Source organism: Saccopteryx bilineata, chromosome 1 (assembly GCF_036850765.1).
Source record: "Saccopteryx bilineata isolate mSacBil1 chromosome 1, mSacBil1_pri_phased_curated, whole genome shotgun sequence".
NCBI classification, from domain to species: domain Eukaryota; kingdom Metazoa; phylum Chordata; class Mammalia; order Chiroptera; family Emballonuridae; genus Saccopteryx; species Saccopteryx bilineata.
In genome coordinates this window covers 223,852,396-223,878,077 of record NC_089490.1, presented here as the reverse complement: position 1 = coordinate 223,878,077, position 25,682 = coordinate 223,852,396, and the positions used below count along the sequence as shown (strand labels likewise).

General features: G+C 40.1%; 1 protein-coding gene across 2 annotated transcripts in view; it reads left to right on the top strand.

Moving 5' to 3' along the window:
• Positions 1-23,851, top strand: part of ADSS2 (adenylosuccinate synthase 2) — a 41,894-nt gene extending 18,043 nt beyond the window's left edge. Inside the window, exons 5-13 of one of the 2 annotated variants that reach the window (XM_066236868.1) lie at positions 2,437-2,503; positions 2,952-3,059; positions 4,212-4,293; positions 13,928-14,054; positions 15,351-15,505; positions 16,805-16,929; positions 18,578-18,675; positions 20,861-21,010; positions 23,592-23,851. In XM_066236868.1, coding sequence (XP_066092965.1) covers positions 2,437-2,503; positions 2,952-3,059; positions 4,212-4,293; positions 13,928-14,054; positions 15,351-15,505; positions 16,805-16,929; positions 18,578-18,675; positions 20,861-21,010; positions 23,592-23,599 — 920 coding nt within the window. In that variant the 3' untranslated portion in view covers positions 23,600-23,851. Of the gene's footprint in view, positions 1-2,436; positions 2,504-2,951; positions 3,060-4,211; positions 4,294-13,927; positions 14,055-15,350; positions 15,506-16,804; positions 16,930-18,577; positions 18,676-20,860; positions 21,011-22,720 lie in introns of both variants that reach the window. The other variant, XM_066236860.1, reaches the window with a different exon arrangement.
• Positions 23,852-25,682: the final 1,831 nt, after the last annotated feature.

Genomic DNA, 25,682 nt, shown 5'->3' with positions numbered 1-25,682 from the left:
GGATAGTCTGTTTAATAAATGGTGTTGGGAAAACTGGACAGCCACATGCAAAAGAATGAAACTGGACCACTATCTTACACCAGACACAAAAATTAATCAATGAAATGAAAGACTTGAACATAAGACCTGAAACCATACAATTCCTAGAAGAAAGCATAGGCAGTAAACCTCTTGACATGTCTTGGGGGCTAGAGTAAATCAGAGGGTGGTTTTAGATTACGTTTCTTAGACTTTTTCTAGTTTTACCATCTGTACCTACCATCTGTTCCAGGAACCTTATATCAGTCGTTCTGTTTAACATTTACAAATTTCAACTTATTTATTTGGAAACACAATCAGTGAGAAGAAGCCATAGTTAAATATACTAAAAATGATTCAATTGCACACTTTATTTTTTTTGTTTTAGTTTGTAAACTTTTATTAAAATATAGTTGACGTACAATATTGTTTCAATGAATTCAACTGAATTCTCATGGTGACTCAACATCTGTATACCTTATGAAGTGATCACTACGACAATTCTAGTAACCTTGTGTCACCATATAGTTATTACTGTAGTACTGATAATATTCCCTATGCTGTATATTACATCCCTGTGACTTAATTTATAACTGGAAATTTGTTCCTCTTAACCTTCTCCTTTTCACCCACCTCTTCTGGCAACCATCAGTTTAGTTTGGTCTCTGTATGAATCTGTTTCTGTTTTGTTTTGCTTGCTCTCTTGTTTTGACCCTCAGATTCCACATAAAAAATGCAATCAGATGGTATTTGTCTATTGCTGCCTGATGTATTTCACTTAGAATAGTAACCTCTAGGTCCATTCATAGTAAGATTTTATTCATTTTTATGGCAGAGGACTATTTCATCTTCTTTACCTATTCATCTGTTGACAGATCCTTACATTGCTTCTCTATCTTGGCTGTTGTACATAATGCAGCAGTGAACATAGGGATGCATATATTGTTTTGAATTAGTGTTTTTTTTTGTTTGTTTTTTTTTCCCATTTTTCTGAAGCTGGAAACAGGGAGAGACAGTCAGACAGACTCCCGCATGCGCCCGACCGGGATCCACCCGGCACGCCCACCAGGGGCGACGCTCTGCCCACCAGGGGGCGATGCTCTGCCCATCCTGGGCGTCGCCATGTTGCGACCAGAGCCACTCTAGCGCCTGGGGCAGAGGCCACAGAGCCATCCCCAGCGCCCGGGCCATCTTTGCTCCAATGGAGCCTTGGCTGCGGGAGGGGACGAGAGAGACAGAGAGGAAAGCGCGGCGGAGGGGTGGAGAAGCAAATGGGCGCTTCTCCTGTGTGCCCTGGCCGGGAATCGAACCCGGGTCCTCCGCACGCTAGGCCGACGCACTACCGCTGAGAATTAGTGTTTTTAATTTTTCAGATTATTGCCCAGAAGTGGAACTGCTGGGTCATATGGTAGTACTATTTTTAATTTTTTTGAGAAGCCTCCGTACTGTTTTCTTTTCTTTTTTTTAAAAATTTTTTAAAAATTTTATTTATTCATTTTTAGAGAGGAGAGAGAGAGAGAGAGAGAGAGAGAAGGAGAGAGGAGAGAGAGAGAGAGAGGAGAGAGAGACAGAGAGAGAGAAGGGGGGAGGAGCTGGAAGCATCAACTCCCATATGTGCCTTGACCAGGCAAGCCCAGGGTTTGTCTTTTTTTTATAATGGCCATTCTGACAGGTGTGAGGTGATATCTCATTATGGTTTGACTAGTGATGTTAAACATTTTTTCATATGTCTGTTAGTCATTTGTGTGTCTTTGGAGAAATGGGTAGTCAGGTCTAGTGCCCATTTTTACTCAGATTGTTTTTCTGATGTTGGGTTGTATGAGTTTTTAAAATATATTTTGGATCTTAATCCTTTATCAGATATAGCATTTCTTCTTAGCGATAGAAAGCCATTGAGTTTTTAAGGCAAAGAAATGGTGACACAATATTTCTGTCTTGGAAAGATGGCTTTGGTTATACTAAGAATTATGAATTAGTGGTGTTCAAGAGTGGAAATAGGCACACTCATTAGGAGGCTCAGTTTTGGTGAAAGGTGATGCAAGTTTGGGACTAGTGGATTAGTGAGAAGGAGGGAGATGTCAAAATAATCCCTAGATTTCTGGAGTCCAGAACTTGAAGAAAAGATAGCTTAGTAAACTGAGCTTTATTGAATTATTGGATAGGGTGTTCCAAAACTATCCTCTTCGTGACTCATTTTAAAAATATTATTGATCGCAATAAATAGGAATGAATTACTATACCAGTTGGTATTATAACCTTTCCTCCTACCATTATTTTCATTTCTTAAACTGTATCTAATTTGTCATAATGAAATTAGACTGAAAAAGAATTTATAATTTTGGTAGTTTAAAATAAAACATTTTGCTTTCCTGTATTACTTTTGTTTCAATAAAAAACTGTGATGTTGTTTCTCTGCAGTATTTGATTTTCATCAAGCAGCTGACGGTATCCAGGAACAACAGAGACAAGAACAAGCAGGAAAGAAGTATGCAGGGGTCTCCAAACTTTTTACACAGGGGGCCAGTTCACTGTCCCTCAGACCATTGGAGGGCTGCCAAATACAGTGGTCCTCTCACTGACCATCAATGAAAGAGGTGCCTCTTCCAGAAGTGCAGTGGAGGGTGGATAAATGGCCTCAGGGGGCCGCATTGTGGCCCGTGGGCCCTTGTTTGGGGACGCCTGATTATAGTTTTCTTTTTCTTTGCTTTCTGTTTCTGGTACAGTTGAAGCATATCCAGACCCTTGTGCTTAAGTTCTATGCCAGAGGTTGAGGAAAATAAGTATTAAAATATCTAGATTCAATTGCAGAGAAAATCAATAGGATTTTGAAAAGGAGCTGTCAGGAAATAGCGTAACAGAAAATACATCAATCTGACCACAAGAATTGCATCTTTCTTGTCTAACTTAAAGCTTGCTTTTGATTTATTTTCAAGTTTGGGTACCACAAAAAAGGGCATTGGCCCAGTGTATTCTTCCAAAGCTGCTCGGAGTGGACTCAGGATGTGCGATCTCGTTTCTGATTTTGATGGCTTCTCTGAGAGGTAACTACCTTGTGTTTCAAGTGGAAGGAGCAAATGGAATTTTAGAATTTTTAAAAGTCAGGTGGCAGATGGGTAAAATCAGTTGGAATAATGGTGGCATTTTTGTTTTATTTAGGATATTAAAAGTTATTTTTATTACATTTTATTTTATTTTTTAAATGGAATTTATTGGGGTGACAGTAGTTAATATAATGACACAGGTTGCAGGTGCCCTGTTCCACAACACATCTCTGTACACCATATTGTGTTTATTACATTTTAATTAGGCCTTAATTTCAGGTTAACTTGATGAAAAGTAATATGATGGTGTCAGCACCCAAGATGACAATACCAAACTTATGTTTAAGGATTGAAATTTGGAGTGGTTTGCTGAGAAACAGGTGTTTGTAGGGGGGTGTGGCTGGGCTTCAGTGGCGTCACCACATCCTAGAGTCTTGGTTCTCAGAGTCTCAGCTCCGAGACCCCATCCTGTCCCTTCACCTCGCAGTAATCAGCCCCTCAGGTCCTGGTGAGCTACTGTGTACCAAACCCACCTGGAAAAATGGAAATAACACATGGACACTTAACTCTGTTGAAAAGTCTGCAAGGGGAACCTAATAATCAGGAGAAAGCTATGTGATGACTCAGTGATGGGGAGTTAGTTGGTTACAGTTAATAAGAGGTGACATCAAAGGTATCATGTGTTCAAAGGTATCATGTGTTCTATCCATTTTTGGTTAAGAGTTTGTCTGCACTGGCAGGGCACCACCAGGGAATGTCCGAGACTGCAGATGTCTGCCTCTGTCTCTTAAAAACATTATGTCAACTATCCCTTTTGTTTTATACATAGCATAATATAATTAATTCAGATATGTCTTGTTTTTACAGATTTTAGCTATTTCCTCCTACTTACACATAACCTTAATTATATTGTTGATATTCCTAAACTTGAGTAAAAAAATATTTTGAGTGTGTCATTTATTAATATGACTAGTCTCCTTTATTAGATTTTATTTTTCAGAATGTAACTTTAGTTTGGGAGTTAATTTGTTAGATCACTTATCTACAGAAACTATATGAATCAAATGGTTTTATCAGAATACTTTAAAGGCTGATATCTTGATTTAGCCATATTTCTCAGAGCTAACATCTTGACTTTTCTGTATTTTTAAGGTTCAAAGTTCTTGCAAACCAGTACAAATCTATATACCCCACTTTGGAAATAGACATTGAAGGTGAATTACAAAAACTCAAGGTAAAGCTTTCTGACTTTTTAAATGTCCTTTTAAAAACTTGTTTGCCAAATTGGCATCTAGAGCTTTCATTCATTCAGGCTTTGTGTTAGGAAGTAAAAATATAAGAATGAAGAAAATATGGTAACTTAAAAGTTATAGCCTGACCAGGCAGTGACGCAGTGGATAGAGCATCAGACTGGGATGTGGAGGACCCAGGTTCGAAACCCCGAGGTTGCTGGCTTGAGCGCAGGCTCATCTGGTTTGAGCAAGGCTCACTAGCTTGAGCCCAAGGTCACTCGCTCGAGCAAGGGGTTACTCGGTCTGCTGTAGCCCCCGGTCAAGGCACATATGAGAAAGCAATCAATGAACAATTAAGGTGCCGCAATGAAGAATTGATGCTTCTCATCTCTCTCCCTTCCTGTCTATCTCCCTATCTGTCCCTCTCTCTGTGTCTCTCTGTGTTTGCAACACACAGGCACACGTGCACACACACACACACAAAAGCAGTTATATATAAAATAGTTTGTAGTATAATAAGTGCCACACATATATGTGTAAAGTATTATAGATAAGAACTGGTAAAGGGAAATGTTTGCTTTATTTTAAATCTAAAAGTATATAGACCTAAAAGGATGTGATATGTTTGTGTAACTTCACACGACATGGCTTAAAATACGGGGAGCAGGAAACAGCAGTCAAGTAGCTAAGAATAAAGGTAGATAAGTAGGGACCAAGTTATAGGTCAGATAGTGGTCTTATATACCTGTAGTCAAGGACTTAAAAGGGAGTTTAGCTTTTATCGTGGAGGTAGAGAAAAAACTATCAAATAATTTTGAGCAGAATAAAGACTAGATTTGTATTATATAAAAATCACTCATAGCTGTGTGGAGAATAATCAACAAAGGGTCAAGTGAGAGAGAACTCTGAAAGCTAACTAGCCTGTTAGGAGTGATAGCCCATAGGGTCAATCTCTTAAGAGACAAATAAGGTAATTGGCCTGACCTGTGGTGGCGCAGTTGATAAAGCGTCAACCTGGAACGCTGAATTTGCCAGTTTGAAACCATGGGCTTGCCCGGTCAAGGCACATATAGGAAGCAACTATGAGTAGATGCTTCCTGTTTCTCTCCTCTCTTTCTCACTCTCCCTGTCTTTTTTTGTCTCTTCCCTCTTTCCAAAAATCAATTAATAAAATCTAAAAAAAAAAAAATAATAACAATAAGGTAATTGGTCAAAGATTAGGCCCAAGTTGGCAGCTATTAGTCATCACAGGTGCCTGAGTCAGTCAGTAGTCCAGTGGAGTCTCCTGTCTGCCGCACCCTTGCATCACCCACAGTCTCGGGTGAATTTCTAGTTGCAGTCTAAATTGGATTGTATTGATTGTTGCTTAGAATAGATTGCCATTTTCTTTTCATTCTGTTTACAAGTTATTTTAAATTTATTATTAACAACTTGGAAATATTCATATACTGAAGTATGGATATGGCTTTTCAATTCTATTTCTTGCATGTTCCATGTAAATGTAAACTAGATGACTAATGAACAGATTGGGTAAGAAGGTTCTTAATGGGCGATGTTTGTTGAACCAGATCTTTAAAGAATAAGGGATGTGATGATAGGTTGGTCATTTTAGGCATAACAAAAGGACTAAAATAGGAATAAGCATGAAATTGGAGATGAGAGTCAAGGGGGGACCATACTTTCATCAGTTTATAGAACATACTTGGTGAATTTATGAATTTCCATACTAATCTGGCTAAATATTTAAAGAGTTAAAACTAGGTTTTATTGCTCTTATAGTATACGCATTGGGGCAACTTTTGTTTATATTGCATTTTTAATTGAATTCTAAAATTAAGCAGTATTGTTAACTGTATGTTTTGAGAAAGTTTTATAATGCTCATGTGTAAAATGGTATTGGATATTGTTTACTAGTAATATCACTTAGGTATTTTACTGTAATGGAATATAATGGAAGAAGAATGTTAGCAATCAATTATTGATATTTGCATACTTGGCAATATTGCTTGTAGACCTCACCACAATTTTTTTAAATTTTATTTTAATGTATTGGGTTTACATAGATTCTAGTGTCCCCCCACATACCTCCCTCCTCCCCCGTGTTCCCCACCACATCCCCTTTGCCCTCCTGCCCACAATGCCCTCCCCCTAGTTTTGCTTTTCTGCTCTCATCCCATCCTATCATCCCCTTTTCCTCTGATGGCTTTCCCTCTGGACCCTTCAATCCCTTTTATTCCATTCCTCAGTTCACATTGTACATTGGATTCCTCAAATGAGTGAGGTCATATGGTATTTTTCTTTCTCTGCCTGGTTTATTTCACTTAACATAATAGTTTCCAGGTCGATCCATGTTGTCACAAAAGGTAAGATTTCCTTCTTTTTCATAATAATATACCACTGCTTTTAAATCCACTTGTCCACTGACGGACACTTGGGCTGTTTCCAGATCTTGGCTATTGTAAACAATGCTGCCATAAACATGGGGGTGCATTTCTCTTTTTGAATTATTGATGTGTTCTTGGGATATATTCCTAAAAGTGGGATGGCTGGGTCAAAAGGCAGTTTGATTTTTAGTTTTTTGAAGAATCTCCATACTATTTTCTACAGTGGCTGCACTAGTCTGCATTCCCACCAGCAGTGCAGGAGGGTTCCCTTTTCTCCACATCCTCACCAGCACTTACTCTGTGTTGTTTTGTTACTGAGTGCCATTCTGACTGGTGTGAGGTGATATCTCATTGTGGTTTTAATTTGCATTTCTCTAATGACTAGTGATGTTGAACATTTTTTTGTCTGCCTATTAGCCATCTGTATGTCCTCTTTGGAAAGATGTCTATTCATTTTTTTTTTTTTTTGCCCATTATTTGATTGGATTGCTTATCTTTCTGATGTTGAGTTTTACAACTTCTTTCTAAATTTTGGTTAACCTCTTACCAGACGTATTGTCAAATATGTTCTCCCATTGTGTGGTTTGCCTTTTTATTTGTTCATATTGTCTTTAGCTGTGCAAGAACTTTTTAGTTTGATATAGTCCCATTTGTTTATCCTGTCCTTTATTTCACTTGCCCGTGGAGATAAATAGGCAAATATATTGCTGCGAGAGATGTCAGAGAGTTTATTGCCTGTTTTCCTCTAGGATGCTTATGGTTTCACGGCTTACATTTAAGTCTTATATCCATTTTGAGTTTATTTTTTATTTTATTTTATTTTTTTTTACAGAGGCAGAGATAGACAGGGACAGACAGACAGGAACGGAGAGAGATGAGAAGCATCAATCATCAGTTTCTCGTTGCGCGTTGCGACTTCTTAGTTGTTCATTGATTGCTTTCTCACATGTGCCTTGACCGTGGGCCTTCAGCAGACCGAGTAACCCCCTGCTGGAGCCAGCGACCTTGGGTCCAAGCTGGTGAGCTCTTTGCTCAAGCCAGATGAGCCCGCGCTCAAGCTGGCGACCTCGGGGTCTCGAACCTGGGTCCTTCCGCATCCCAGTCCGACGCTCTATCCACTGCGCCACCACCTGGTCAGGCCATTTTGAGTTTATTTTTGTGAATGGTGTAAGTTGGTGGTCTAGTTTTATTTTTTTACAGGTAGCTGTCCAATTTTCCCAACACCATTTGTTAAAGAGACTGTCTTTACTCCATTGTATGCTCTTATCTCCTTTGTCAAATATCAATTGTCCATAAAGGTGTGGGTTTATTTCTGGGTTCTCTATTCTTTTCCATTGATCTATATACCTGTTCTTATGCCAGTACCAAGCTGTTTTGAGTACAATGGCCTTTATCAGGAAGTTTGATACCACCCACTTTATTCTTCTTTTTCAAGATTGCTGAGGCTATTTATGTTCTTTCCTGGTTCCATATGAATTTTTGGAATATTTGTTCTATATCTTTGAAGTATGTCATTGATATTTTAATAGGAATTGCATTGAATTTATAAATTGCTTTGGGTAATATTGACATTTTAACGATGTTTATTCTTCCTAACCATGAACACAGTATATGTTTCCACTTGTTTGTATCTTCCTTGATTTCTTTTATCAATGTTTTATAATTTTCTGAGTACAAGTCTTTAGTCTCCTTGGTTAAATGTACTCTTAGGTACTTTATATTTTTTGTTGCAATAGTGAAGGGGATTGTTTCCTTAATTTCTCTTTCTGACTGTTCATTGTTGGTGTATAAAAATGCCTCTGATTTCTGGATATTAATTTTACATTCTGCCACTTTGCTGAATTCATTTCTCAGGTCCAGTAGTTTTTTGACTGAGACTTTAGGGTTTTCTGTGTACAGTATCATATCATCAGCAAATAATGATAGTTTTACTTCTTCTTTTCCAATTTGGATGCCTTTTATTTCTTCTTCTTGTCTGATTGCTGTGGCTAGGACTTCCAGACCTATATTGAATAAGAGTGGTGAAAGGGGGCACCCCTGCCTTGTTCCTGATCTTAAGGAGATTGCTTTTAATTTTTGCCCATTGAGTATGATGTTGGCTGTGGGTCTGTCATAGATGGTCTTTATTATGTTGAGGTATGTTCCCTGTATTCCCACTTTGCTGAGAGTTTTGATCATAAATGGGTGCAGGATTTTATCAAATGCTTTTTCTGCATCTTTGAAATTATCATGTGGTTTTTCTCCTTCCTTTTGTTTATGTGATGAATCACATTGATTTGTGAATGTTGTACCAGCCTTGCCTCCCCAGAATAAATCCCACTTGATCATGATGTATGATTTTTTTCATGTATTGCTGGATCTGGTTTGCTAATATTTTGTTGAGGATTTTAGCATCTAAATTCATCAGGGATATTGGCCTATAATTTTCTTTCTTTGTGTTGTCTTTGCCTGGTTTTGTAATCAGAATTATGCTCGCCCCATAAAAGGAACTTGGAAGTGTTCTTTCCTCTTGAATTTTTTGAAATAGCTTGAGAAGGATAGGAGTTAGCTCTTCTTTGGATATTTGGTAGAATTCACTAGTGCAGCCATCAATCGAGCCCAGGGGATTTGTTTTTTGGGAGCTTTTTGATAACTGTTTCGATCTCTTTTGTTGTAATTGGTCTGTTTAGGTTTTCTGATTCTTCCAGATTGATTTTTGGAAGATTATATGTTTCAAGGAATTTGTCCATTTCACCTAGGTTGTTAAATTTTTTGGCATACAGTTAGTTCTTCATAGTATTTTCTTACAATATTGTGTATTTATTTCTGTTGTGTCGGTTGTTATTTCTCCACTCTCATTTCTAACTTTATTTATTTGAGTCCTCTCTCTTCTTTTCTTGGTGAGTCTCATTAAAGGTTCATTGATCTTGTTTACTCTTTCAAAGAACCAGCTCTTGGTTTTATTGATCCTCTGTATTGTTTCTTTAGCCTCTATGTCATTTATTTCCACTCTGATCTTTATTATTTCCTTCCTTCTACTACCTCTGGGCCTTACTTACTGTTCTTTTTCTAGTTCTTTTAGATGCAGGTTTAAGTTGTTTATTTGAGCTTTTTCTAGCTTCTTAAGGTATACCTGTAATGCTATGAACTTCCCTCTCAGGACTGCTTTTGCTGTGTCCCATAGATTTTGAGTTGTTGTATGTTCATTTTCATTTGTTTCAAGGAAAATTTTTATTTCTTCCCTGATCTCATTGTTGGCTCATTCATTATTTAATAACATGCTCTTTAGTTTCCATGTGTTTGAGTGTTTTTCTATTTTTCTATTGTAATTGATTTCTAGTTTCATGCCATTGTGATCTGAGAAGATGCTTGATATGATTTCAGTCTTCTTGAATTTGTTGAGACTCATTTTGTGCCCTAATATGTGGTCTATCCTAGAGAATGTACCATGAGCACTTGAAAAGAATGTATATTCTGCTGCTTTAGGGGTGAAAGGTTCTGAAGATATCTATTAAATCCAGTTGATCTAGTGTCCCTTAATTCTGCTGTTTCTTTGTTAATTTTCTTTCTAGAGGATCTATTCAGTGATGTTAGTGGGTATTGAAATTCCCTACTATTATCGTATTTCTGTTGATCTCACCCTTTATTTTCATCAAAATCTGCTTTATCTATTTAGGTGCTTCTATATTAGGTGCATAGCTATTTATGATGGTTATCTCTTCCTGTTGGATTGTTCCCTTTATCATAATGTAGTGACCTTCTTTATTCCTTACTATAGTGTTTGTTTTAAAGTTTGTTTTGTCAAATAAAAGTATTGCTACCTCAGCTTTTTTTTTCATTCCATTGCATGAAATATTTTTTTTCCATCCTTTTACTTTTAGTCTAGATGTGTCTTTTGTTTTGAGGTGGGTTTCTTGTAGACAGCATATATATGGATCCTGTTTTCTTATCTATGCAGCTACCCTATGTCTTTTGATTGGAGCATTTAATCCATTTACATTTGAGGTTAATATTGATACATAGTTGTTTATTGCCATTTCTTTCTTTAAATCTACATTCCTCTTTTACTAGATTTTCTTTTCCTGGCTTTGTTCTGTCTACAGCAGGCCCCTTAAGATTTCTTGCAGCATTGGTTTGGTTGTGATGAATTCCTTGAGATTTTTTTGTTTGTTTGTTTGGGAAGCTTTTTATTTTAACTTCAATCTTAAATGATAGCCTTGCTGGATAAAGAAATCTTGGTTGTAGGTTCTTGTTCTGCGTTACTTTGAATATTTTTTGCCGTTCCGTTCTGCCCTCAAGGGTTTCTGTTGAGAAGTCAGATGTCATCCTTATGGAGGTTCCTTTGTAGGTGATAGACTGTTTTTCTCCTACAGCTTTTAGTATTCTTTTTTTATCTCTTAGTTTTGGTATTTTGATTATGATGTGTCTTGGTGTGAGTCTCTGGGTTCTTTTTTATTGGGGTTCTCTCTTCTTGAACCTGTGTGATTTTTTCCTGCATCAATTTAGGGAATTTTTCAGCTATAATTTCTTTGAACAGGTTCTCTATTCCTTGTTCTTTCTCTTCCCTTTCAGGAACCCCTATTATTGTGGATATTGTTTCTCTTTATGTTGTCACAGAGCTCTCTTAGAGTTTCCTCAGACTTTTTGATCCTCTTTTCTTTTTGCTGTTCTGCTCCGTGCTTTCATTTATCTTGTCATTTAAATCACTGATTCGATCCTCTGCTTCATCCAGCCTGCTTTTAATTCCTTCTAGTGTAGTCTTCATTTCTGATATTGTGTTCGTCATTCCTGTCTGGTTCTTTTTTATAATTTCAATGTCCTTTTTGATACTTGTTATCTCTTTATTTAGGTGTTCATTATGTCCATCCAATGTTGCTCTAAGATCTTTGAGCATCCTAACAATCATTATTTTAAACTCTGCATTGGTAATTTGGTTATTTCCATCTCACTCAGTTCTTTTTATGGGGATTACTCTTGTTGATTCATTTGGGTTGCATTTCTTTGTCTTCCCATTTTGTGTATAAACTCTTCCTTTGGGTGTATTGTTTGTGTAGCTAGCTGAGTCTAGGGTTGGTATTGTCTGCCTTCAATTTTCAGTTGTGTTGTTTCTAGGTCGTCTTGGGTTGAAATCAGCTGTTGTTTGTAATCTGCTGTGAACTGCTTATCTGCTATCACTATTCTTTTTGCTATTTGTGTTGGCATTTTCTATCTTAGCTGGGTTAGGTGTGAGGAGCCCTTCCTTAAGCTGCCTCTCTAACAAGGGTTGTTAGGTCCTGAACTAATGCTCTCCGTATCTGGCCACTGGATGTGCCACCCCTGGGCCTCCCTGGCCAGAGCCTGGTGCAGACCTGTGGGGGTCACTGCTTATGACTGTCTCTTTTCTACCTTTTTGGAGCTACAGATGATCTAGATATTGTGGCTGCCTCTGCTGGGCTCAGGTGCCATTGTAAATATCATCTGTACTCCTAGGCTAGCTTTTATCTACTTCTTGCCTGGGGGAAGTTCCTTTGAAAGTTGAAGTTTCCCTGAGAATCGCTTTTTACAGTCTCTTATTGCTGGCTACTTGTTGGGCTCAGTAGTGTAATTCAGTGATTAGGTATGATATTGGATGTGGCTTGCCTCTTGGCCTCAGATGTCTTCTATCCAGACTTTCTATTTTATTTTATTTTTCAGCACTGAGAAGGGTGTGGTCTCAGGGGACCAGTGGGTGTGGCCTCTGTGCTCCAGCTGTGTGGTCTGTCTGCCACATTGCCTGGGGTGTTTGGGCTGGGACGCTGCCAGTGCTAGCCCACCTCTACTGCTGCTGCGGCTTCTGGTGGAACTGCGTGTGCCTGCTCCAACCGACCCTGAGGTCGCCGGGCCCCAGCCACTGCCAAGGGCAGGCTCACAGGGTGGGCTGGATTGTGCGTAAGCTCAGACTTCCGCAGCGGCCTGCCAGGGTTTCAGCCACCACAGGCGGCTCGCACGCTCTTTAGGACCACTTCCACTGTCGCCGGAGCTGCAGCCGCTGCCAGGGGTGGGCCCAAGCCGCAGGCATGATTACATGTGAGCCCAGACCTGCGCAGCAGCCACCGTGGCCTCTGCCTTGCAGGTGGGCCGCACTCAGCTGCGGGCGGTGGGCCCAAACCACAGGCGTGATTGTGCACGAGCCCAGACTTCTGCCGCAGCCAGGGCCTCTGTCTCCGCAGGCGGCTTGCGCGCAGCCGCTCGGACCACCTCCACTGACCTCTGGGCCCCCTCCACCTCCAAGGACGGGCAGGGTTGTGCGGGAGCTTGGACCTTCACAGCCGCCGCTGGGTCCCCCAGCTCCACTGGCCGGCCTGCGTGTGCCTGTGCTCGTACCTACTTTGCGTCTCCTGGGCTCAGCCGTGGGCGGGTTTGTAGGCTTGCTTTGACCTTTGCAGCGGCTGCTGCGGCACCTGCCTGCCCCTGACGAGCACTCAGCAGCGTGGGGATGGCAGTGTAATTCAGACCCTAGCACTCACTAGCTGTGTCCCTAACGTGTTGCCTGCCTCTAAGTGCTTCTTTGTTCTAACTGGGGCAGGGGAGCCTCCTTTGGATGAGGTAATTTCTTCCCTTTGCTGGTGGTGCTGCTCTGAGGCAAAATGTTCACTTTAGATTTGGGGCGTGATTCAGCCCAAGGGTTAGGCCTAACCTTTAGGGTGTCCATTCCTCAAAGTGTCTACCCCTATGCTTTAGCCCACCATGAAAGCTGGAACGCCCACTACTAGGCGGGAGGGACCAGGTTGACCAGCACTGCAAAAGTGGGAGGTTTTTATAAAAAGGTTTGCCATCACGGGCCTACTCCGTGGCCACCTTGAGGTCTCCTCCCTCACTACATTTTAAGAATCTCATTTTGATATGGAAATTTTAAAACTCACGGTTACATGGATTATAAATGTAGCTTTTTAAATGCTTCACAAAATATAAAATCATAATTTGGTATACTCAATTCTTTTAATTTTCTTAAAGCTGGTTTATAAAGTCTGAGTACTTGCCTATTCAGAAGGCTGTCACCTTATCTGCAGCCTTTGAATATATATCATTGTATCTCTACTTTTCTTGAGCTAGTGTCTCTTTCTGGTTCTGGAAAATCAGCTAGAGAGACCAGAGGTCATCACAGTGTTGCAGTAGGGTGGGCACTGTCACCTCCCCCTTTCTGTTTTGCATTTGTCACTTTGCTCAGTCATAGAGTCAGGCCATTTTTACTTGTACTGGTTATATTCCAAATTTATTCATATACATTGAAGTTGGTTTTTGTCTTTGTATATAGGGTTATATGGAAAGGATTAAACCAATGGTGAGAGATGGAGTCTATTTCTTGTATGAGGCCCTACATGGACCACCCAAGAAAATCTTGGTAGAAGGTGCAAATGCAGCACTTCTAGACATTGATTTTGGTAAGTGAGCTGTGACTCACAGGCTTGACTGAGCCCTGAAGTACTTGATATATAAATAATTAATGTTAACATGAAGGGGTTTTACAACAAGGCTTTTAGCTTGTATATGTATGTAATCAGGAGTGGGGGAAGTTTGTCATCTTATACTGATCTATTCTTTTTTAAAAGAAATATTGTAGAAAACACAGTTTATATGTTAAAATTTACTGTTCATTAGAAGAGTCAAATTAATATTTGTGTCAGTGGGTTTGAAATTCCATAAACTGATTTTTATGGTTTAGTTCATGGTTCGATTCCAGACCTCAGTTCCTTAGAACTATGTATATAAAATGGTTAGATGAATGCTACGGAAGAGTCTTTGTCTTTAATCAGGCTTTTAAAAAAATATCAGGGACAAATATATATTGTTGTTAAACATATATTCTATGATCTGTGCAAGTCTGTTTAACTTCCTGGGCATGAAATTCTGAGTGGATTTAGAATATTTCCTCCATCTTCAAAAAGTTAATGCTTAACATTTTCAAACTGTTGCCCATTGATTTGTTGGCCTTTCAGTCTACCTATGATCTCTCAGGATGAGTCTGACTGTTCTCAGCTCTTACTGACATTTCATTGGCTTTTGACCCAAGTAAACCAATGAAAGAAAGTGTGTTTCTCTGTCGTAGATAGGTGTTTTTGATGCCATACAATGTCTATCCAGTCTGGAAAGAATGCAGAGTATCTGATTAGCACTATAAATAACTTTAAGTATGAAGAAGATCTTGGGGAGGTGCACACTCTTGGCTTACACTTGTCATTTCTGGGATTATTCCCTGAATAGAAATCAGAAGGTAGGGGAATGCTAAAATACCACAACATTTTTAGTATGCTGTTGTTGGTGCAGGTTGCTGCTACCTCTTATTTGTATCAAGGGAGTAAAATAAATTTGTTTTAAACAAGAGGGTGTTAAAATACAAAGATTATAAGTCTACATGGTCGAATAACAGCAGGGTTTCGGCGTTGAATTATTCAGCAGTCTACTGGGTATGCACCTCTCATGCAGGGCTGAGTGAGTACATGAACTCAAGGAGCCTCTCCAGTGTCCGCGCAGCAGATGTATCTCTAACGACCTGTTTTTATCTCACTCCATACAGGAAGAGTCCAGAACAAAACACTGAGGCTTTGGGAGGGTGGTTACAGTTAGACTCAAGTCTCTCAGATACTTAGAATATACTCAAATGCAGAATTTTTATTGTAATTCTGTTTTAAAATAATATATATTGTGTGTTTATATTTAATATTTGTTTCTATTTTTAGGAACTTATCCTTTTGTAACCTCCTCAAACTGTACGGTTGGAGGTGTTTGTACAGGCTTGGGTATGCCCCCTCAGAATGTTGGCGAAGTGTACGGGGTTGTGAAAGCTTACACAACCAGAGTGGGCATCGGTGCCTTCCCTACAGAGCAAGACAACGTAAGCCTCTTTCTCAGGAAATCGGATTCAAAAGTTTAAAAATAAGAATTCATGGTTCTTTTTCTTTCATGAATTCCTGTCTCTGTGCATTTCACTTAAGTTGCAAGACTGATTGGAGTAATATTAAGAAATGTGTGCACAGCTTTATTGGCTCAAGTTTCCTGTTTTAATAAATATTCACAACTTAGTTTTTAATATGTAGCATTTATATTTTTATATATTAATCTAAATTTTAGGAAGTGATCTATATGACATTAAAAAATATTGATTTTAAAATATGGTAAAAAATGAAGCTAATAGTGGGTCTATTCCAAATAATGCTTCTCTCACATAAAATTCACCATCTCTATGGAATTTTCTCTACAACTTAGTTGAATTTATCTCAAACAGACTCCAACTTGTTAGATGCTATTAGGCAGTGGTCCCCAGCCCCCCGGGCCGCGGACCGGTACCTGTCCGTGGGCCATTTGGTACCTGTTCGCAGAGAAAGAATAAATAACTTACATTATTTCCATTTTATTTATATTTAAGTCTGAACGATGTTTTATTTTTAAAAAGTGAACAGATTCCCTCTGTTATATCCGTCTAAGACTCACTCTTGACCAGGGGTCCCCAAACTTTTTACACAGGGGGCCAGTTCACTGTCCCTCAGACCATTGGAGGGCCAGACTATAAAAAAAACTATGAACAAATCTCTATGCACACTGCACATATCTTATATTAAAGTAAAAAAACAAAACAGGAACAAATGCAATATTTAAAATAAATAACAAGTAAATTTAAATCAACAAACTGACCAGTGTGTCAATGGGAACTATGGGCCTGCTTTTGGCTAATGAGATGGCCAATGTCCGGTTCCATATTTGTCACTGCTAGCAGTAACAAGTGATATGACGCGCTTCCGGAGCCGTGACGCAAGCGTCCAGCGTCACCGGAAGTAGTACTGTACATGAGCGACACTGTGCTTTGCAGGGCCACCGCATACAGTGCTTCTCTCACTGACCACCAATGAAAGAGGTCTCCCTTCCGGAAGTGCAGCAGGGGGCTGGATAAGTGGCCTCAGGGGGCCGCATGCAACCCGTGGGCCATAGTTTGGGGACCCCTGCTCTTGAACACTTGTCTCGGTCACGTGATACATTTATCCATCCCACCCTAAAGGCTGGTCCGTGAAAATATTTTCTGACATTAAACTGGTCCGTGGCCCAAAAAAGGTTGGGGCCACTACTCTTAGGTATAGTAGTACTATTAGATTGACTGCATTGGTATTCTAATTCTAAAATTCTGTTTTCTGTCCCCTAGGAAATTGGAGAATTATTGCAAACAAGGGGTGGAGAGTTTGGTGTAACTACTGGAAGGAAAAGAAGGTGTGGCTGGTTGGACCTCGTTCTGCTTAAATATGCACATATGATTAACGGATTCACTGCGTAAGTAACGGAAACATGGATCAAATACATGTTTCCAAGAAGTAATAGGACAATTCATGGCCACAGGTTAAATTTTGTGAAATGCAAACTTGAGTAGTACCCCAATAAAAAATTTCTCTCTTTAACCTCTGAATGAAATTTTAATTCAAGGTAGAAGTAGACCAGGAGAAGGGACACAGGGAGAGAGGGACCTGAGGGTATTTTCCTAGACATCCAGGGTTAGAAGGAAGAATCATGTTCCTCTTACATGCTTATTAAACAGAGGGGAGTTAAGATAAGTAGGTAGGCAAGTAGATAGTGTATATGCAGAGGGGAGGCCATGGAACTGTGCTTTAGTATATGGGCTTGATTGATATCTGACTTCTGGACTTAGATCTCTGATCTGTGCATTGTGCTGTGTGACTTCGGGCAACTTCATCTTCTGTGCCTTATTCTTTTAATCAGCATCTAGATTATAGTATACCTACATCATGGGGGTGTTTTGAAAACTAGTTGAGAAATGGAGCGAGAGCATATAGCACACCACCTGGTTCATTGAAAGTGCTCAGAAAGTTGTTAACACTTATACACATAAATGAATGCATTCATGTCTGTATTCATTAGGCTTAATTTCTAGCCAATAACAGAATAAAGGATAAAAAAATAAGCCCTGGCCGGTTGGCTCAGCGGTAGAGCGTCGGCCTAGCGTGCGGAGGACCCGGGTTCGATTCCCTGCCAGGGCACATAGGAGAAGCGCCCATTTGCTTCTCCACCCCTCCGCTGCGCCTTCCTCTCTGTCTCTCTCTTCCCCTCCCGCAGCCAAGGCTCCATTGGAGCAAAAATGGCTTGGGCGCTGGGGATGGCTCTGTGGTCTCTGCCTCAGGCACTAGAGTGGCTCTGGTCGCAACATGGCGATGCCCAGGATGGGCAGAGCATTGCCCCCTGGTGGGCAGAGCATCGCCCCCTGGTGGGCGTGCCGGGTGGATCCCGGTCGGGCGCATGCGGGAGTCTGACTGTCTCTCCCTGTTTCCAGCTTCAGAAAAATGCAAAAAAAAAATTATGTGTGGACGAGAATCCCAAACCTAATGTTGTATCTAATGTCCACAGATTTTCTTGTAGAGCTCTACTTTCTAGTCATTTAATTGGGAGATTTTCATGTACCGTGGAGAAGTCCTTAATGTGTTTTCTTCAGTCTCCTCTGCCAATTTCTGACCAGAGCGTGGTGGTGACTGTAACTGGGGTGAAGAAATGAGGGTGGGTGGCATCTGTCTAACTAAGCATTATCTTGTCACCCCTGCAGAGCAGTGAGCTCTGCTGTGGCCCACAGCCCCGGGATGTGTCCTGGCCTCCCGGCAGCCATCCACAAATTTGTGTTCATCATAGAAAGTTAAGCAAGTGGGGGTGGATCAATCAGTGAAACTCAATTATCATTATTACAAAAGTAACTTACTAGTAGATCAGTTAAGTCATTTCTTTACTGTGAGAAAAACTCATGAGGTTGTTGTCCTGTTGTGTTTTATATGTGGCGTTCTTTAAAACAAAATCCTAATCAGTTTTCCGAATTGCTTTGGACCTTTTATCATTGTATGAATTTTCCTTTGTTCTCAAGTTAGATGTTAGTGCCCTTAGGAGTTTGCTGTTTTAACGTTGTCTTTTCTTCCAAAATTAGGTTGGCACTTACTAAATTGGATATTTTGGACATGTTTACGGAAATCAAAGTTGGAGTTGCTTACAAGTTAGATGGTGAAATTATACCTTATTTCCCAGGTATTGAATTGTTTTAGGCTATGTATAAAGAATATCATTAGAGCTCGTCTAATATGATGTACAGCTAGTGCTCGACTTACAACCATGATTGGTTTCGACAGACCGGTCGTAACATGATTTGATTGTAAGTTGAGTAGGCTATATGTACAGTACTGTGAAATGATGTTATAAAAATCTTTAAGTCATATTTTATCATAACTTTCTTTCATTATTGTTATATATCATAATTTTCTTTGTTCATTTTATGCCATTTTTATCATCTCTACACCATTTTGTTTCTTATTTTTACATTCGTCAGGTTTAAGTAAAACACTGGATTACTGGTACAACTGGTTTAATATTTGCAAAGACAATTTCCTCTTGGTAGACATCTTGGGAGGGGTTTGATGAAAAATATCCAAGACACAAAACACAAATTGCTGTACTGAGTCTGGGATAACGGTTGAAATGGTGCATGCGGAGATGGTAGTGCTGCTGGAAGCTGGTCCGCACTGTCATATGCCCAGCTGGGCAACACTTGCGCTGCCAGATGCAGAGCAGTCATGGCTAGCAATTGTGGTCGTAAAGTCAAATGGCCATAAGTTGCATAGGTCGTAAGTCGATCAATATTTGTACAGCCTCATGGTTATTATGCCTTTTGTGAATATTGCAAGTATATTCAGTTTTTATTGGCATTTGTTTCCCAGCTGCTCTGCATTTGAGGGCTGGGCCTCTGTATCCTCCTCAAGCCCTTACTCTCAACAGGGAGCATTGGGCCGTCTGCAGGCCATCGGCTGATGTAGGGATTCCAGACTTCTCAGTGCATCAACTCAGATGTCCCATCCAGTCTCAGCATCCCACTTTTTACCAAACAGGGCTCTGGCCTCACCCCAGCAGATAAGCTAGATTTGAGAATTCAGCTTTCCTTGAAACCCTGCTGTCTGTAGACAGAGTCCCGAGCCTGAGCCTTGGCCTTTTCTGTCCTCTGCTATAGAAGATGCTGCCAACTCGATCCTGACTTTGACCCTTGCCTTAACCAACTCTTTCTGCAGTGTATGACCGGCATTCTTCTAGGGCCACCTTATCCATTGCTCCATTGTGCTATTTCCCAATGCTTCGGAGATTGCCAGTGCTCTACTTGCCACCAGCATGGCACCCCAGGTCACTCCCCATGAAAGTTGTAGCAACTGTCAGCCAGCTGACCATGACCCAGCTCCAAGATCCCGTGTTAGCGCCTTCTTCCTCAAACCACCCCTGGCACCACTGTCTTACGTTGCAGTCTTTGAAAACAGACTCTGATGTAGAGATTTGCATGCAGGTGGCTTTTTCATAAGTGCTCTGAGCAACAGTGTCTGGGAGGAAGTGAGAAGCAGGATTAGGCAGAGGGAGAAGTTTGACTGCAAAGTAGTTTCATAAAAGCCCTCAGCTGGTTCCATGGGGAGCTCTGGGGCTAGTGACCCTTTAGAGTTGTCCCAAATGAAAGTCAGTGGCCAGGTCTTTGACACCCTCACATAGACGAGCAGTTGGACATGGGCCACTCCAGGTAGGCAGCCCCCTGTGCTGGAGTTCATTCCTGGGGACACTGAGCTGGGAGCTGTCAGCAGACAGCACTGCCACAGCTGGGGGAACGTGTGTCCATCCTGAAGAGGGACATCTGGATGCAGTGCAGCACCCACTGTATTATCTCGAGTCAAAGAGACTGGTGTGATTTCAGTCCATTGTCAGCTTAGGGGATACAGAGAAAATGGCTGGGTGTGAGAATGGAGGAAAGTTCCATGTAAGCTTGTGGACAGTCACAAGACATTCGATTTCCCAGATGAGAACGAGTGTGCAACCTCTCTGTGAGGTTGCTGACATCATACAGATCCACGTGGAGAAATCTAAAAAGCTCTAAGTATGGAAAGTTTTACATTTGGCACCAAATTCATTTGACAGCAAAACCTGACTTGAACTGATATTGAAACAAATAATCTCCCTGCTTAGAGTGAATAAACCTGTGTTGCTGTAGAAATGTGTTTGATTATAAAACACTACCCCAAACATACTTACTGTTTTACTTTTCTAAACTCTAAGAACTTCTGAATTCTGATATATATCTGGCTTCAAAGATTTTTATAAGAGGTTGTGAACCTATGACATATCAAAAAGTTGTTTGACAATAGGCAGTGTACACCATGAACAAATGCACTTATTCTTTAACTTTCAGCAAACCAAGAGGTCTTAAATAAAGTTGAAGTTCAATATAAGACTCTTCCAGGGTGGAACACAGACATATCAAATGCAAGGACATTTAAAGAGCTACCTGTTAATGCACAAAATTATGTTCGATTTATTGAAGATGAGCTTCAAATTCCAGGTAAATATACATATTTTATCAACAACTATCATTACTCTTTCTGCTTTTGCCTTAACTGTGTATCTTTGAAATGGGATAAAAGATTATTACATAAAGTGCTTATGATCTGTATAGATGCCCAGGAAGATACTTGCCTTGGATCAAGTATAGTCATCTATCTTTAATCCTTCATATGCCTGAAGACAGTAGATCACTTCTCACCATTTCTGCCCCTGCCTTAATTCTGTTTGTTTTAAACCCCATGACATTGATTCTTGTTTCTTTCTCCCTCTTAATGACAATTCCTTTTATATCTTCATTACCACCAAAAGTAGTCTGTGGTTTTTCATTTGGGGTTAAACCACCCTTGAGAGGGGAGTTTCTTGAATAGAAATTAAGAAATCATAGGTACAGAAAATGGGAAATCTAGGTTGAAAAAACACAAGAGAAGAATAAAGACTAGAACTTCTTGATTAAAAAACAAATGTAAGCTGGCCAGGGAATTAGGCATAACCAAATATGGCTGTGACTAGTTATGTGAAGTCTTTCTTTTAACACATTGCTTTTCTCCTTTTATTTGCACTGAGGGAGATTTGAGAGACAGAAAGTAAAGTGTGGGGGGGAGGTATCCTCCATATAACCTATGCTGGTTTTGTATTGTGGTTCATCTCAAATATGAATCTTGTTTTCCATGGTAAAAGCCGTACCTTCTAGCCTGATGTCAAATTCAGTAAACTCACTCCTCTTAGTCAACATTTTTTGAAATATAAGCAACAGTGATTTTAACAATGACATCTATAAAATACCATAAGATTTACCCATGGGGTTCAGGTGATTAGAGGTGTCCATAGACTCATGCAGTAGGTAGTTCCTGAGGCTGCAAGTTACAACAGTATTCTCTTCTGGATATTTCTAATTTTCTGAGATTGAGAGTTACAATGATACCATCATCCATTTGTCAAAAGGTCGTTATCTCGCCCTGGCCGGTTGGTTCAGTGGTAGAGGGTCGGCCTGGTGTGCAGGGGACCCGGGTTCAATTCCTGGCCAGGGCACATAGGAGAAGCGCCCATTTGCTTCTCCACCACCCCCCCCTCCTTCCTCTCTGTCTCTCTTACCCTCCCGCAGCCAAGGCTCCATTGGAGCAAAGATGGCCCCTGCGCTGGGGATGGCTCCTTGGCCTCTGCCCCAGGCGCTGGAGTGGCTCTGGTCGCGGCAGAGCGATGCCCCCTGGTGGGCAGAGCTTCGTCCCTTGTGGGCGTGCCGGGTGGATCCCGGTCGGGTGCATGCGGGAGTCTGTCTGACTGTCTCTCCCCGTTTCCTGCTTCAGAAAAATACAAAAAAAAAAAAGGTCGTTATCTCTTCTAGTTACTGGGAACTTGATCAATGGCTCTTTAGGTTTCTGCTAGTTTGGGCCTAATTATTGGTCCATATCCTAATTACTAGGAATTGAGGAATTATAAATACGCAGTTAAAACAGGAAATGGAAAAAACAAACAAACAAACAAATAAAAAAACCCAGGAAATGGTAATGCCCTGTGCTGGATCTCAGTGCACATTCCAATAGTCCACAAATTGGCAGTCTGCTAACAGTAGAACAAAAGGTGACAAAAGCACTGAAGGAAAGTTAAATGGGGGCAGTGATAGAAGTGGGGGATCTGTGATGTGATCCCAGAGGTCAAATATTTGAAGTGAATTAATGCTGTTCTTACACTTTTCCCCTCCCACTCCCAGTTAAATGGATTGGCGTAGGGAAATCCAGAGAGTCTATGATTCAGCTTTTCTAAGGATTTCCAGCGATGCAGGAAACACTCCTTGAGAAGGGAGAAAAGACTTCCTAAAATATGTCATTTATGATCTACCAACTTCAAAAACAAAGACATTGACGTGCGTTGTTAAGCCCTACAGTCATTTGCAGTCTTTCCGCGGCCGGCTGGCGTGGGGACCGGCTCCGGCAGCCTGGGGACCGAGACCCTCTGTTGCTCCTGCTGCTCATGGTGCCACATCCTCTTACACATTTAATACTTGTATCATCCATGTTGTTTGAAATCTAGAGTAGAGTTCTTTTCAGCGTAGCTTTCCTTTATTATTGTCATTGTGTGTGTTCATAGGTTTTATCTCTGTTAAATGGTAAGAACAATTAATGCAGTTTTGCACAAATATTTTTACATTCTGATCATTCTGTCATTGTAATCTCTGCTGTTAGAAAAAAAATGATAAAAGAGGAGTTCTTAGAAAAAATGATAAGAGAGGAGTTCTGTAAACTTTTGTAATGCTATAAATTCTGTTTAAATTGTAACGGCTTAAATCTGCTGAGACCATTGCAAATTTGAGCTTTGGTGGGGGAGGGTATATATTCTCGGGTCCTTTAATTTGTACAGAACACAATACTTATTTCTCTATATAAATTATTTAATACATTGAACATTTAATTAAATGTCCAAAGAAAAAAAGTGTTCCCTAAAACAATACTCTTACTGTTAAAAAAAAAAGTCATTAAAAGATCTATTGTGATATTTGGTGAATATATTTTCTTTAATTTCAAGATATTAACTCTGAAATGTATAGCTTTCCTATTTTATCTTACCATTATTTCTAAATCTAGTGGATTGATCTTTCAACATTGTGCCTGCCAGTACGCCTACAAAATCAACTGTAAGTGTCCAAATGAATCCAAATTGTTGGTCATGCCTTTATTTCTCTTGGGAAAAATAAAGAGTTGTTATTTTAACAATTAGGCTTAGCATACTGTGTTGTAGATTATCCTTCAGTGAATTATTTCAAATGTTTAAATTAGGTGCCATTTAAATTTATTTTATTATACCATCAATAGCTAATTAAAAAGAGCCAGATATTTCTAGTAGACTTTGTTTGTGTGTTGTTTTTGTTCTGCGAAGAGAAGTAATGGTAACACTGATATATATATGTAAGAGGGAGCTTTATCCCTGCAGGATGTGGAATAAGGTGGAGAGAGATCAGAAACAGTATCTTTGAAAACATCCAGATCTTTTTTTATCTTTATACATATGTTTTTATTCTTCGATTGAGAAAAATTTTAAAATAAGAGCGCCGTGTTGGAGTTAAATAAAAGGCTAGTACAGATAACCCTACAAACCCACTAATGATCAATAATGAACTTTATATAAAAACAATAATCTATACTGAATATATCATTTTTATTTATCCTAATGGAAGTTGAATGGGCTTTTATTTCTCCTTCCTCTTTTATCTTTCCACTTGAACTTCAATTAGATTAGCTACCCAGAGATGAAAGCTTCGTTAGAAGTGTGTTAAGTCCGAATTCCTATCTGGTTGTAAGCATTTCCTTATTGAAACCTATGTTTAGCAATGGTCCAGACAGAGATATAAAGAACCCATTCTTTGAGTCAGGAGTGCTTTTACTTTTTTTACCAAAAAAGTGTAACTCTTCCATTGATGTTGATATTTATTCATTTTTGGCCAGTTTGAGTGATTTTTTCTCTTTTCTCTTTAAGAGGGAAATGTTTGCTGATTAAATTGGTTAAGAGAGCCTGACCTGTGGTGGTGCAATGGATAAAGCTTCGACCTGAAATGCTGAGGTCATTAGTTTGAAACCCTGGACTTGTCTGGTCAAGGCATATAGGGGAGTTGATGCTTCCGGCTCCTCCCTCCTTCTATCTCTCTCTCTCCTCTCTAAAATGAATAAATAAATAAAGTTAAAAAGAAATAAAGTTTTGGCCCTGGCCGGTTGGCTCAGCAGAAGAGCGTCAGCCTGGCGTGCGGGGGACCCGGGTTCGATTCCTGGCCAGGGCACACAGGAGAAGCGCCCATTTGCTTCTCCACCACCCCCCCCTCCTTCCTCTCTGTCTCTCTCTTACCCTCCCGCAGCCAAGGCTCCATTGGAGCAAAGATGGCCCGGGCACTGGGGATGGCTCCTTGGCCTCTGCCCCAGGCGCTAGAGTGGCTTTGGTCGCGGCAGAGCGACGCCCCAGAGGGGCAGAGCATCGCCCCCTGGTGGGCAGAGCGTAGCCCCTGGTGGGCAGGCTGGGTGAATCCTGGTCGGGCGCATGCGGGAGTCTGTCTGACTGTCTCTCCCCGTTTCCATCTTCAAGAAAGATAAAAAAACAAAACAAACAAACAAACAAAAATAAAGTTTTAAATTGGTTAAGAGTGAGGATCTGATTTTTAGATATAGTTCAGTCTTTAAAATAATCTTTATGAATAAGTATATGTAGTAGTCTTCCCTTTATCTATAGGGGACATGTTCTAAGACCCCTAAAGGGTGCCTGAAATCACAATAATACTGAACAATTTATATACTATGTTTTTTCCTTTACATATACAAAGCCATAATAAAGTTTTATTTATGTATTAGTCACAGTAAGAGGTAAAAAATAACTAATAGTAAAATAGAACAATTATCACAACGTACTGTAATAAAAGTAGTGTAAATATGGTCTCTCTCACAACATATCTCATTGTATTGTGACCCCCCTCCCCCCGTGGCGATGTGAGATGTCACGTGCCTGTGTGACGAGATAAGGTGAGGTGGACACACTGAACGGGGATGATCTGCAGATGGAGTGGTTATGGTGTGAGGTATCATCATGCTATTCAGAATGGGTGCAATTTAAAATTTATACATTGTTTATTTCTAGAATTTTCCATTTAATATTTTCAGACCGCTGTTGATCATGGGTAACTGAAACTGCAGAAA